Here is a 15,562-nt window from a genome sequence, read left to right as displayed (position 1 = left end):
AGTGGTTGCACTTATTTATATTCCTACCAGCAGTGTATGAGAATTCCAGTAGTTCTACATCCTCATTGATTTTTGGTATTGTCATTTAAAAAAGTTAGCAGTTCTATATGCTATTTAAGAAGTGCACAAACATCATTATTATTCAGACATATCAAAGGCAAAGAATGGAAAAAAAAACCCTCAGGCTTACACTAATGCACAGAAAGCTGGAGAAGCTATAAATAGCATATAGCTGAGTGTTGTTTTGTTTTTTAATCTGACAACTTTGCCTTTTCACTGGAGTTTAGTCTGTTTACATATAGAGTGATTACTGGGGTATTTGGATTTATTTATACCAAATTACTATGTGTTTTCAACTGCCTCACTTACTGGTACTTTTTTTCTCTTTCTTACCTTTTGGATTGGCTATGTTTTTCTCTTCTACTTATACTTTGGAAGTAATATACACTATAGCTATTCTTTTATGGTTGCACCAGATATTATACCATGCAAACTGAACAAATATTAGTATCAGAAAACACTGACTTTAACACCAAAAGTATTATTATAGAGAAAGAATGTCATTTCAGAATGATAAAATATCCAATTCATTAGAGATATATAATAATTGGAGCTACTACATACCTAAAAAGAAAAATTTAAGAACATACAACTATCAGCAAATTTACAAGGAGAAAGTGAAAAGGCTCTTGTCCTAGAGGAATCATTTAATGCAAACTTTGTGTACATCAGAACCCATGGAAGGCTTGTTAAACCTCAGATTTCTGGGTGCATCTCCAGAGCTCCTGATTCAACTGTCTGAAGATGGATGGAGTCTGAGAATTTCCACTTCTAACAAGTTCTCAAGTGCTGTTGCTGATTTTCGCTGAAGAACCACATTTTGAGAATCACTGGTTTAAAAAATGTTTCAATGACTGATAGATGAAACAAACAAAAAAAGCAGTTGGAGATAGAATATTTGAAGAGTACCACTATTAAGCATGATCTAGGGGATGTATTAGAACACTAGAGAATACATATTATTTTAAACACACATGAAACACTTATGAAAATTGACCATGTGCTAGGTCTTAAAGCTAGTCTTGGCAAATTTCAAAGTACTGGTATCTTATAGGCTATGTTATTAAGCAATTAAGTTAGAAATCAATTGCCAAAAAATAACTAAAAAGTCTTATGCTTGAAAATTAAGGGATTCTTAACAACTCATGGTCAAAGAAGAAATCATAATAGAAATTGGAAAATACTTAGAACTGAATGATAGTGAAACTATCATCAACTTGTGAGATGCAGCTCAAAATTAATGGGCTTAGCATACAACTTAAGATGTTAGGGAAAAAGGATAAACCCAAATAATGTAGCAAGAAGGAAGTGATATAGACTGGGACAAAGATAATGAAATAGAAAATAAATATAAAAGGTAGTGAGACGGGCACTGAAATAAATACACTAAAGTTTGTAGAAGATGTGTGTGAAGAGATAAAAAGAATCTTTTTGGAGAGGGTTACCTGAATGCTTTATTGTGAGCCACTTTTGTTATGTCTACTATGAGAATCAAGGCCCTTACAGGGCTTTTCCTAGTACAATGTGGAGAGTGGAACACTAAAGATGTGAAGAGATAAACAAAAAGACAATTTCAGATAATTTCTGAATGAGTTTGCTAGGGTTGCTATGACAAGGTACCGAATTAGGTGGTTTAAATGGCAGAGGTTGTTTGCTCGTGCTTCTGGAGGCCGTGGCAGGGGTTGCTCCTGCTGAGGCCCCTCTGCTTGGCTTGCAGATGACCATCTCCCTGTGTCCTTGAGTGGGCTTCCCTCTGTAACTGGATATGTCCTATTTTCTTCTTATAAGGACACCAGTCATACTGGTAGGGCCCAACCTAATTATTAATTACCTTTGAAAGACCCCATACCCATTATAGTTATGTTCTGAGGTAGTAGGGGTTAGCACTTCAACATAAATTTTGGTGAGGCACAATTCAGCCCAAAACACTGCCTTCTGACCTTCTAAAGTTTGTGTACTTGTCCCATGCAAAAAAAAAAAATGTACCATATCCCAACAGCTCCAAAAGTCTTAACCCACTCAGATCAACTCCAAGTCTGAAAACCTATCACCTTAATCAGTTATCGGTGAGACCCAGGGTATGACTCAGTCTGAAGCAAAATTCCTCTCCAGATGTGAACCTGTAAAAGCAGACAAGTTATCTGCTTTCAAAATACAATGTGGGACAGGCATAGGGCAGGTATTCTGCATTCTAAAAGGGAGAAATCAGGAAAAGGAAAGGGGTCACAGACCCTAAGCAAGTCAGAAAACTAGCAGAGCCATTTGTATTAGATTTTAAGCCTCATGAATAATCCTCTTTGGCCTGATGCCCTGTTCTTTGGGCCAACCGGGGTGTCCCTGCCTTCCTAGTTCACCTAGTGCCCCCTCAGCCCCTGGTCTATTTAAACACATGAAGTTTGGGAAGACACAGTTCAACCCATAGGATTTTCTATGATAAAGATTTATCAGTTTGATAAAGATTGGGAGACAATGGATTACTTTATGTTAAGCAAGGCTTTGAACAGGTGACACTGGACTGAGACTATGCAGAGATTATGCTCCAATAATCTGGAGGCAGATTACTCCAGGCACAGGAAATGAGACAGGCTTGGAGTTTGAGGAATAGAAAGAGGGGCACCATGTACAAGTTGAAGAGATAGGTAAGCCGGAATAAGGAGCCTACATTTTATTCCAAATATAACAGGCAGCATTGAGGACTTGTAAGCAGTAGAGTGACCTTATTTCATAGGCATTTTGGGTAATGAATTGTATACAGAGGCAAGAATAGAGTAAGAAGGTAAAGGAGTCTACTACAGTGGTCTAGCAGAGGCTCTGGTGGTTTGGCCTGGAGCAGTGGTGGTAGAGAAAAGTGAGTTGTTTTAAGATAAATTCTGGAAAAAGAAATCGAAGATTGGCTATAGGACTGAATAGGGAGTATAAGAGAAAAGGAGGAATCAAGTATGATTCTTAGATTCTTAGCTAGAGAACTGATAGTTGGGGTGGGAGTGAATGGGAAAGAAGCAGAAAATGGAGGAAACAAAGAGTTTTGTTTGGGTTGTGTTTGAGATGCCTTTTGGATTTCTTCCTTGAAATGTCAAGTGAGCAGTTAGATTTATGAATCTGGAGCTCAGGGGAAGCCTGACCTGGAGATGAAAATTTGGGAGTGGACATAAATAATCTCATACAATACCATCCTCAGACAAGACTACTCTGGGACTGCGATAAAATAAGGCAAAGCAAGGCCAGTTCATAATTTTATCTAAGCAAAAACAAAGGTCACTCTGCTACCCACAAAACACCAACACTCCTCTCTTGGTTAAAATGACTGCTACTTCGTCATCTGTTGCAGTTTTCCTCATCCTAGTCTGTCCTCTGTATAGACAAGATTTACTGAGATACCAGTTAGAATTGCATCCAATCTGACAGCATTCAGTCCAGAGTGAATCCCTGCTTCCTTGCATCCTCCCTCAAATCATTCAACCAAAGCCCAAGTCCTACAATAAGTTCTTCCTAACATCCTCTTACTGAGGCAGCCAGTGATTCTCCCGTGGGGTTTGTTCTCCCTCACTGCAAGGAGTAACAAATTCAGCTTCTTAACTACCCATTATATATTCTTGGAGGTCTTTGGCTGGAGGCCATTGACAATGTTTTGGCATTTTTCTCTCAGGACACTTGCTTGGTGGGGGTTTGGCGGAGTAAGGAGCAAGTTCCCACGTAAGCAGACCAACTACCCTCAAGTCACCAGGCTCTGAGGAAGCCCATAGTAACCCACAAAAGACCATGCAGAATAAAGTGGAGAGAGACATGCTGGCCAGCCCCTAGATGTTCTAGCCCTTACATCTGCTCACCCCATCGCGTGTCCCACCTTCTAGTTTCAGACACCTTCTGACTGCAACTGCATGGGAGGTCTTGAGCCAGAACTGCCTGGCCCAGACCTTCTAAATTTCTGACCCACAGAAACCACAAGAGATAATAAAATGATTGTTGTTTGAAACCACCAAGATTTGGGGTGATTTGATACATACAGTAGATAACTGGAACAGGGTTGAAAATGTATATAAAGTATCTGGCACACAGTAGGTGCTAATAAATGGTAGCTGTTTTTTGGTACTTGTAAGAAGTATGGTCATTATGTGGAAAATCTCTAAACCTAAATAATTTTTTTCAGGAAATTTCCTTTGACAAAACCTTCTGGACTGGTGCCTACAGATCCACTTGATATATTAATCCTGGTGTCAAAATAATGTAGACAGATCAATAAACCTCAAGAGGGGATGAGCTCATTTTGGAGCAGTGCTAGAGCAATAGTACTACTGCTAATTTCTGAGGAGGATATTCTGTTTGGAAATTACATAGACCTTTGTCCATGACTGTAGAATCCCTATCAGTGGTTGGCTATATTTCCTGGCCCCATTTTCCTGTGGGGGTGGTATGTCGAGCCTAACACACTTCAAATGAGTATTAGCATGACTACTGAAAAATATCTTTATTGAATATTTTTCAATTGCAGAAGTAGTATGTGTCCTTAGTAAGAGCACGAAATGAAAACATATAAGGCCACTTCTCTTTTCCACTTCTCAACACCCCCATGACTTTAATCAGTAAGTATCCTCTAGTGTTTTCTTCCACATCCTTCTAGCTGATATAAATATGAGCAAGCAGAAATATATGCATATAGATGTATATGTACACAATGATATTTAGTCAGTGGTTTTGCTAAAATGGAATCATTCAAATATTCTGCAATTCTGCAACTTGCTTTTTTCACTTGACAGTGTATTAAAGTCTCTACAAGTTAGTGTATGTACACCTGCATTTGTTTCCTCTGGCTGCTGTAACAACTTTTAGTGGCTTAAAATGAAACAAATGTTCTGTGACAGTCTTGGAGGTCAGAAGTCTGAAATCTGTTTTACTTGGCTGCAGTTAAGGCTACTGTCTTCTTGGGGCTTTAAGGTTTCTAACACTGCCCCTTTTCTTTGGCTGTGGCACCTCATCTGTCTTCAAGGCCCACCACTCCAAATTCTGCTTCCATCATGGTTCCACCTGCTCTGCTGTTGTCAATTCCCTGTTTCCCTCTTGTAAGGACACATGTGATTACATTACAGCCCACCAGGTAACTCAGGAAAATCTCCCATCTCAAGATATATGCTAAAGAAGGCAACATTCTTAGGTCCTAGGTATTAGGAACTGGGTATTTTTTAAAGGGGGGAGATTGTTTAGCCTTCCACACATCTAAACCCATCTTTTAATCTCATATCTTTATATAAAACACACACTTTTATGTAAAAGGGAGTGTATCATACAAGCTAGAGTTTATTTTTTCTAAGCACAGTTTTCTTTTTCTTCTTTCTGCAACCCTTAACTTTAAGGTTACTTGTTTTGACATGTATCCTACACTTTTTTCCATGCTCAAAAATCACATGCATGTGGTCTAATAAAAAACAAATCTGATTTAGGTAAGGAGACACTTTATTTGCAAGGATTATTGACATGGTGGTGGTTTTTTTGCAATAGAAGGAGGGGGTAGTAGAAAGAAAGGATGGCTTGATTGCATAGTGGATCAGAGAAGGTTTTACCCAGAGGCAAGCTATCCTCAGAGGGGCCCACTAAAGAGGGGTTACCTGCTGGCTGGGGCTGAGGTGAGTCAAACTTCCTAGCCTTGGAGGAAGAAGAGGAATTTAACTAGTTTGGTTATCAGGCAGTTTGTTCTGATTGGTCAGGGGAGACAACCAGTTCGGCCAATCATTTATGAGGCAAAGGATGCAAACTTGGAGGGTCTTTCTCTGGCCTTCCTCTGGTACATCTCTGGGCCCTATGAGGAAGGATATTTCTTTGTAGTATTCCACTTCTAAGAGCACAAAAGGGTGGGAGTTTTCTTAGCCATCATTATTGTCCAAGAGCACAGAGTTCAGGTAAATTTAACATTGTCAATGTGCAAAATGTAATGGTCTGTTTGTGTCACCAAAATGGGATTATACTTAACTTTTGTCTCTGCATCTTTCGATTTCCAGAAATTGCTAGAGAAATCCTTCCGGGTGCTGGTCTAGGTCTTTCCCATTCTTTTTCATGTCCTCATAATGTTTCATGATGTGGCTTTAACCAAGATATCCAGTCATTTCTCTGTGGATGATCATGTTCTTAGTTTTCAGTTTTTTATCCATCTCCAACAATTAGAAATCAAAACCATTCCACTTAAACTTTGGGGTTCCCATAGTTGCTAAATCGGAGTTCCTAAAGCTACATTTCCTTTTTCAAAATCTGTTTCCTTTCTTAGATTCTTCCCACCAACTGCAACTCGTTTGAATTTAAGTTTATTTTACTCTTTCCTCACATCCTCCTTTCCTCACATCCTCCCTCTCCTCCCACCTAGACCAGGAAAGGAGGTATCAGCAAAAAAAAGTTCCCAGCATCTTTTGATTTCTCTTCCCCATCTCCTTTCAGGAAGCAGGGGTCTACAAGACCCTCCGACATCCTTCTGTCAGTGGGAGTCAGGAGCTTTTCAACCCCAGTTCCTAGTCTCTCACGTGAAGGGCTAGCATCCCCAAGCGTCGGAGGGCATGGCCTTCCTGGGCATGCTGGCTGGGCGCCAGGGCTTGGCACCATCCCCTTCGTCAGCACCTCTGAAAACTGAAAGGCAAACCCAACACACCCATGAGGAATGAGACACAGTAGAAATACACGGTTCTAGGATCCTTTTAGGATTTTACATTTTGCCAGGAAAAGAAACAGAACTAAAGCACCTTCGGTTCTTTCAGATGGGAAACATCTTTTATAATTTAGTCAGAGTGGGGAGACTGGGAGCTTATGGGAGGGGTCAGCCAGACCCTTCCAGTTAGCAAAATTCAGGTAATTGCTAAACCACTGCCTCTAAGGTTAGGGCGCGCTGGCATAACTTCTTATCACCTCACTTACTGATTTTAAATAAGGAACCATAAAAACCTGAAATGCATACTGGGTGTCGCCCAAGCTGAGGCCCGACTGCCAGGGCATAAAACAGCAAAGTGCCCTTTCTCCTGCTCCCCCGGAGGTGCCAGGTTCTAATCTGCAAATGCATTGCCTGGCCCCAGGGGCTTGACAGTTAATGATTTGCCGCAGAAGGAGCCGGCGGAGGAGCGAGCGGGACGTAGGCGAGCGGGCTCAGGGCCGGGCCGAGCCCCCGCCGGCCGCACAAGCGCCGCCTCCCGTCTTCCGAGCCCGGCACTTCGCGGCATTCCGGGCGCCGGACCGTAGGGGCCCCCATGGAGGCAGCGGCGCCGGCGGGGGCCGTGACCAGCCTGCTGCGCAGGGCCACAGGCAAACTCTGCACCTGGTGAGTGGGGCCGAGGCGCCCGCCGCCCGGGAGCTGCGGGGAGGTGGCGGCCGCGCGGACGCGGGGGCCGGTTCTGGCGGCGCAACCTGTGCGCCAGGCATGTTGGTCTTCACCTGGCTTTGTGCAGAGCTTCGTGCTCCTCCCTCGGCCCCCTCTTAGAGATCGTGGGACTGTGTTTATGGCGATTTGGGGGAAATTCACCCTGTTAGGAAATTCACTGTTAGGTCCGTCCCCGGTGGTCTTCTAAGCCGGGAGGGAACAAAGTCCCCAGGGATGCTGGGAAGGAGGGGTGCCCACCCTCCGGCTTGGCAGGTGGGGGAGCTCCTTTCTCCGGCGCCGGCGCCCGCATTCCTGATGCTGCCCGGCGGGTCAGACTGGGCTGGTGATCTTCCACTAACCGATGAGTTCACCCAAGTGAGAAATCTGGGTTAAGATTTGTGGTGCTGCCCGGAGGTAGTCCGGAGCCTGCCTCGTTCCGGGGCCTGAGCAAGGCGACATAGCCACCTCCCAGTCCGGGGAAACCTGCTTATTGTATCACTGTGCTCTGTGGCAAATAGAAAAGTGCTCATGGGATTGGCAGCGACTCTGGGACGGGGAAAGCCTTTCTGTGTTGCTGGACAGATAATGAAGGACTGAATAACGAAAGCCAACATTACTGAGCTTTCAGTGTCAAGTACTGTGCTTAGCAGTCTCTACCGATATCATCTAATCCTTACACCTTATGCAATGGTGCTGTTAGACCCCTTTGCAGATAGAGAAACAAAGAAGACTAAGCACTTTGCCCAAGGCTATGAGATGACCTATAAGGGGTGGTGTTTGCAAGCCCCAGTCTAAATTGCACCTTTTGGCCACTCGCATGTAATGCATTAATTTTTTTTTTTCAGAGTAAAAAAGTGAATTTCCCTTTAAAGATTGTGAAAACTATGTCCTGAGAAGCCATACCGTTTTCAAAACTAGATCAGTAATGGTGTATGCATTTGTCATGTAAATAATCATAGTTTCAAGTAGATGCCTGTGTTTAAAGGGCAAAGTTGGCCAAAAATTATCTTGTATCCTCCAGTTGTATGTGTCTTGATAAATTTAGTCAGAAGTTCTCAGCTGGGAGGCAGTGTAGTATAATGGCTAAGGGCACAGATTCTGGACTCAAATCCTTTTGGTGCCACTTACAAGCTGAGTGACTTTGAGCAAGTCACCTAACTTCTCCCAGTTTTCTTATGTGTAAAATGGAGATAACAATAGTACCAACCTTGCAGGGATACTGTGAGGATTAAGTGGCTGTCTGCTCAGGACTGGGGAGACAGCCTGGACTGTAATACTATCCTGCACAGGCTAGTTGTCACCCACTACCAGCCCTCCATTCCTGGGTTCTGGGAAGACATGGCTTTGCTCCAGGAGATTCCAGCCACCCTGAGAATGGGGCAGATCAGTTTAGCAAGAGGTAACAAGGATTAGCAATGATTTTTTTAATCTCCTGATGTTCAAATGTTTTCAAAATCCTGGTATGTTTTACAATCAACAGTATCTAATAGCTTCCTAAATATGAGATTTCTTCTGTCTCAGAAGACACCTTTTTTGTACCTCCCTTATGGATTTTTATTTTCTTCCTTGTCTGATAGCTATTTATGGGTATTTTACATTCCTGATGGATGGAGTCCTGAACAGCAGAAATCAAGTCTTTTTCAATTTGTACCTCCCAAAGCCCTTAGCACATAAATGAATGGATGAATGAATGAGGGATGCCAAAGTTCTTGAAGCTTCCTTTCCATTCTGCCACACTCCCTGAACACTTCCCTTTATTGATCTTTATTCTGAGGGTCTTGGGCTGGACACAGCTCTTTTGTTCATTAAGGTTTTCAGTCCTATCTCTAGCAAACATCCAGACTTGGATTCTGGTTTGCAGTTTCTTCTTGTCTGAGCCAACAATCAGAAAATGCAGTTTACCAGATACCCAATATGCCTTCTACTCAATATTTTACACTCTCAGTGTTAAAATTCATCTCTGCATTTTGAGTTTAGCTCTGTGAATCCCCAGTTATGACAGGAAGCCATGGGGGATGGAGAGAGGGTGATGAATGGATGTGTTATCACCATTGGATAGGTTACAGAGGGATAGTTTGCAACCACACAACTCCTTCCTGCTTCTTTCACTAAAAAGTAGCAAGAATTGGGGCCTAAACTTGATTCTGTTTTCATTGTGAGAGATGTATATTCTAGGTAATCCCAAGTCCTGATAAACCTGCCTCCCTAGTGGACAGATGCTTAAAAATATCAGATCAGGAGGATTCTCAAGATGGCGACATGAGTAGGGTAGCAGAAATCTCCTCCCCAAATCATATATATTTTGAAAATACAGCAAATACAACTATTCCTAAGAATGACTGGAAGATACAGTACACGAACCAGGCTACATCTGCGAGAGCCCACCATATCACAGGAAAGCGTAGGATACAAAGCCGTGACCCAGTGGGACCCGAGCACTCCTCCAACCCCAGCTCACTGGCTGGAGGAAGGGAATCAGAGTGGGGAGGGAGTGGAAGCACAGGACTGCTAAATAACCAGCCCTGGTGGTCTGCCCTGGGGGCACAGACACACACTGCATCACGCACTGGAAATTGGAGGAGCAGAAAAGCAAGGTCCAAGATTGAGACTGTGAACAGGTTCCCACAGCCAGCTGCCCTGGGACAAAAGAAAAGCAGGCACTTTAAAAGTTTTAAAGGGACAAGGGTTTAACAGGTGGGCAAAATTGTCCTGGCACACTCAGCCCAGCAGGCTGGGAACTTTAAGGAACTTCAGGTGCCCTAATCCCCTGGGTGGCATCGCAGCTCCAAAGCCCCTCAGGGCGATAAGCAGCCTGCTGTTCCTTCCCCCTCACCAGCACTGCAAGCAAACCAGCTGACCTGCCATTGCTGCAGAACAGCTGGAGAGCAGCCTCGCCTACAGCAACCACACGGTTTAACACAGAGGCTTTTCCCTGCATGTGGCTAACTGGCCCAGACCCAGAGACTGCAATCCAAATGTGGTTGACCAGCACAGGCAGTGGAGACCAGTGCAGAGTCAGGGAGGCACAAAGGGTCTTTGTTCTTAGGGCAGAACATGCGCTGCTTGCCTGCAACCCCCACCAGTGCCCTACGCCATCCCAAGAGCTGCCCTGCCCAAGGCAGCTCAGGGGATTAACCCAGAGGCTGCTCCCTGCGTGCAGTTGACTGGCACAGACAGTGGAGATGGGCGTGGAGACTGGGAGGCACAAAGGGTCTTTGCTCTTGTGGCAGAACACACACTGCTGGCCTGCAACCCCCACCATTGCCCTAGGCCATCTCAAATGCCACCCCACCCATGGCAATTTAAGGGATTAACCCAGAGGCTGCTCCCTGTGGGTGGTTATCTGGCACAGACATTAGAGACAGGCAAGATAACCAGCAAGCAGGAAGGGACTTAGTCTCCCAGCTAACACATGTGCCACTTGTGGGTGATCACTCCCATCATTATGAAAAAGCAGAAAAACCTTGTTCAGTCCAAAATCCCTCAAACACCAGAGAGGGCTTGGTGAGGCTGAAATCACCAATCTTCCTGAAAAAGAATTCAAAATAAAAGTCATAAGCATGCTGATGGAGCTACAGAGAAATATTCAAGAGCTAAGGGATGAATTCAGGAGGGAGATAACAGAAATGAAACAATGGAAGGATTTAAGAGCAGATGGGATGAGATGGAAGAGACTGTTAATGGAATAGAAATTAGAGAACAGGAACACAGAGAAGCTGAGGCAGAGAGAGAGAAAGGATTTCTAGGAATGAAAGAATATTAAGAGAACGGTGTGACCAATCTAAATGGAACAATATTCGCTTTATAGGCATACGAGAAGAAGAAGAGAGAAAAAGGGATAGAAAGTGTCTTTGAGGAAATAATTGCTGAAAACATCCTCAATCTGGGGAAGAAAATAGTCTCTCAGACCATGGAAGTCCACAGATCTCCCAACACAAGGGACCAAAGGAGGACAACACCAAGACATATAAAAATTAAAATGGCAAAGATCAAAGACAAGGATAGAGTATTAAAAGCACCCAGAGAGAAAAAAAAGGTAATCTACAAAGGAAAACCCATCAGGCTATCATCAGACTTCTCAGCAGAAATGTTACAGGCCAGAAAGGAATGGCATGATATATTCAATTCAATCAAACAGAAGGGCCTCAAACCAAGAATACTGTATCCAGCAAGACTATCATTTAAACTTGAAGGAGGGATTAAACAATTCCCAGATAGGCAAAAGTTGAGGGAATTTACCTCCCACAAACCATCTCTAAAATGTATCTTAAAGGGACTGCTCTAGATGGAAGTAGGCCTAAGGCTAAATAGCAGCCACTAGAGAAAATAAAACCACAGCAAAGAAAATAGACCAACCAAATACTAACTAAAGGCAAAATAAAATCAGCTATCCTCAAAATCAGTCAAGGGAAACATAAAGAGAACAAAACACCTAACATATAAAGAGTAGAGGAGGAAGAAAAAGAAAGGAGAGAAATAAAGAATCATCAGACTGTGTTTAAAATTGCATAATAAGTGAGTTAAGTTAGATGGTTAGATAGTAGAGAAGCCTCCCTTGAACCTTTGGTAACCATGAATCCAAAGTCTGTGCTGACAATAAGTACATATCAATAATCACCCTAAATTTAAATGGACTGGATGCACCAATCAAAAGACACAGAGTAATAGAATGATAGAAAAGCAAGACCCATCTATATGCTGCTTACAAGAGACTCATTTCAAACCCAAAGACATACACAAACTAAAAGTGAAGGGATGGCAAAAGGTATTTCATGCAAAAAGTAGGGAGACGAAAGCAGGTATTGCAGTACTTGTATGAGACAAAATAGACTTCAAAACAAAGAAAGTAACAAGAGATAAAGAAGGACATTGCATAATGATAAAGGGGTCACTCCAACAAGAGGATATAAACATTATAAATATCTATGCACCCAACACAGGAGCACCTACGTATGTGAAACAACTACTAATAATTAAAGGAGGAAATAGAATTCAATGCATTCATTTTAGGAGATTTTAACACACCATTCACTACAAAGGACAGATACACCAGACAGAAAATTAGTAAGGACACAGAGGCACTGAACAACGCACTAGAACAGATGGACCCAATGGACATCTACAGAACTCTCCACCCAAAAGCAGCTGGATACACATGCCTCTCAAGAGCACATGGAACATTTTCCAGAATAGACCACATACTAGGCCACAAAAAGAGCCTCGGTAAATCCAAAAAGATTGAAATTGTACCAACCAAGTTCTCATATCACAAAGGTATAAAACTAGAAATAAATTGTACAGAGAAAACAAAAAGGCTCACAAACACATGGAGGCTTAACAACATGCTCCTAAATAATCAGTGGATCAAGGACCAAATTAAAGCAGAGATCAAGCAGTATGTGGAGACAAATGAAAACAACAGCACAATTCCCCAACTTCTGTGGGATGCAGCAAAGGCAGTTCTAAGAGGAAAGTATATAGCAATCCAGGCCTGTTTAAAGAAAGAAGAAAAATCCCAAATGAATAGTTTAAATTAAGAATTATTGAAATTGGAAAAAGAACAAATGAGGCCCAAAGAGACCAGAAGGGGGGACATAATAAAGATCAGAGAAGAAATAAATAAAATTGAGAAGAATAAAACAATAGAAAAAATTCAATGAAACCAAGACCTGTTTCTTTGAGACAATAAACAAAATAGATGAACCCCTAGCCAGACTTACTAAAAGAAAAAGAATCTACACACATCAACAGAATCAGAAATGAGAAAGGAAAAATCATGATGGACACCACAGAAATACAAAGAATTATTAGACAATACTATGAGAATCTGTGTGGAAACAAACTGGATAACATAGAAGAAATGGACAACTTTCTGGAAAAATAGAACCTTCCAAGACTGACCCATGAAGAAGCAGAAAATCTGAACAGAACAATTACCAGCAAAGAAATTGAATTGGTAATCAAAAAACTACCCAAGAACAAAACCCTGGACCACATGGATTCACCGCTGAATTTTATCAGACATTTAGAGAAGACATAATACCCATTCTCCTTAAAGTTTTACAAAAAATAGAAGAGGAGGGAATACTTCCAAACTCATTCTATGAAGCTGGCATCACTCTAATATCGAAACCAGGCAAAGATAACACAAAAACAGAAAACTACAGACCAATATCCCTGAGGAAAATAGATGCAAAAATACTCAACAAAATATTAGCAAACTGAATTCAAAAATACATCAAGAGGATCATACATCATGATCAAGTGGGATTCATCTCAGGGATGCAAGGATGGTACACATTAGAAAATCCATGAACATCATCCATGACATCAACAAAAAGGAGGAAAAAACCACATGATCATCTCCATAGATGCTGAAAAAGCATTCAACAAAATTCCACATCCATTCATTATAAAAACTCTCAACAAAATGGGTATAGAGGGCAAGTAGTACCTCAACATAATAAAGGCCATATATGACAAACCCACAGCCACATCATACTTAACAGTGAGAAGCTGAAAGCTTTTCCCCTAAGGTCAGGAACAAGACAAGGATGCTCACTCTCCCCACCTTTATTCAACATAGTACTGGAGGTCCTAGACATAGCAATCAGACAACACAAAGAAATAAAAGGCATCCAGATTGGTAAGGAAGAAGTCAAACTGTCACTTTTTGCAGATAACATGATATTGTACATTAAAAACCATAAAGAATCCACTCCAAAACTACTAGAACTAACATCTGAATTCAGCAAAGTTGCAGGATACAAAATTAATATAGAGAAATCTGTTGCATTCCTATACACTAGAGATGAACTAGCGGAAAGAGAAACCAGGAAAACAATTCCATTCACAATTGCATCAAAAGAATGAAATACCTAGGAATAAACCTAACCAAGGAAGTGAAAGACTTATACCCTATAAACTACAAGACACTCTTAAGAGAAATTAAAGAGACACTAATAAAGGGAAATTCATCCCATGCTCTTGGGTAGGAAGAATTAATACTGTCAAAATGGCCATCCTGCCTAAAACAATCTACAGATTCGATGCAACCCCTTTCAAAATACTGACAGTATTCTTCAACAAACTGGAAGAAATAATTATAAAATTCATATGGAATGACAAAAGACCCCTAATAGCCAAAGCAATCCTGAGAAGGAAGAATAAAGCAGGGGAGAGATCTTGCTTCCCAACTTCAATCTCTACTATAAAGCCACAGTAATAAAGACAATTTGGTAGTGGTACAAGAACAGACCCATAGACCAGTGGAACAGAATAGAGTCCCGATATTAAGCCAAACATATATGGTCAATTAATATACTATACAAGAGCCATGGATATGCAACGGGAAAATGACAGCCTCTTCAACAACTGGTGTTGGCAAAACTGGACAGCTACATGTAAGAGAATGAAACTGGATTAGTAACTCCATACACGAAAGTAAACTCAAAATGGATCAAAGACCTGAATGTAAGTCATGAAACCATAAAACTCTTAGAAGAAAATATATACAAAACTCTCTTGAATGTAAACATGAACAACTTCTTCACGAATATATCTCCCTGGGCAAGGGAAACAAAAGCAAAAATGAACAAGTGGGACTGTATCAAATTACAAAGCTTCTGTACAGCAAAGAGGACCATCAGTAGAACAAAAAGGCATCCTACAGTATGGGAGAATATATTCATAAATGACATATACGATAAGGGGTTGACATCCAAAATATACAAAGAGCTCATGCACCTCAACAAACAGAAAGCAAATAATCTAATTAAAAAATGGGCAGAGGATCTGAACAGATATTTCTCCAAAGAAGAAATTCAGATGGCCAACAGGCACATGAAAAGATGCTCCACATCACTTGTCATCAGAGAAATGCAAATTAAAACCACAATGAGATATCACTTCACACCAGTTAGGATGGCCACCATCGAAAAGACAAAAAAAAATGTTGGCAAGGATGTGGAGAAAGGAGAACCCTCCTACACTGCTGGTGGAAATGTAAATTAGTTCAACTATTGTGGAAAGCTCAGTGGGTATGGAGATTCCTCAAAAAACTAAAAATAGAAATATCATTTGATCCAGGAATTCCACTCCTAGGAATTTACCCTAAGAATGCAGCAGCCCAGCTTTAAAAAGACATATGCACCCCTATGTTTATCACAGCACCAT

The 15,562-nt window shown here is 41.6% G+C and overlaps 1 protein-coding gene across 1 annotated transcript in view; it reads left to right on the top strand.

Moving 5' to 3' along the window:
- Window positions 1-7,097: 7,097 nt before the first annotated feature.
- Window positions 7,098-15,562, top strand: part of SLC35F2 (solute carrier family 35 member F2) — a 100,880-nt gene continuing 92,415 nt past the window's right edge. The window contains exon 1 of the mRNA XM_036902673.2: window positions 7,098-7,348. Within this exon, the coding sequence (XP_036758568.2) occupies window positions 7,278-7,348 (71 nt within the window). The 5' untranslated portion in view covers window positions 7,098-7,277. The remainder of the gene's footprint in view (window positions 7,349-15,562) is intronic.

This window comes from Manis pentadactyla, chromosome 13 (genome assembly GCF_030020395.1).
Source record: "Manis pentadactyla isolate mManPen7 chromosome 13, mManPen7.hap1, whole genome shotgun sequence".
NCBI classification, from domain to species: domain Eukaryota; kingdom Metazoa; phylum Chordata; class Mammalia; order Pholidota; family Manidae; genus Manis; species Manis pentadactyla.
Note: the sequence above shows the minus strand (reverse complement) of the source record. Positions and strands in the feature narration are given on the sequence as shown.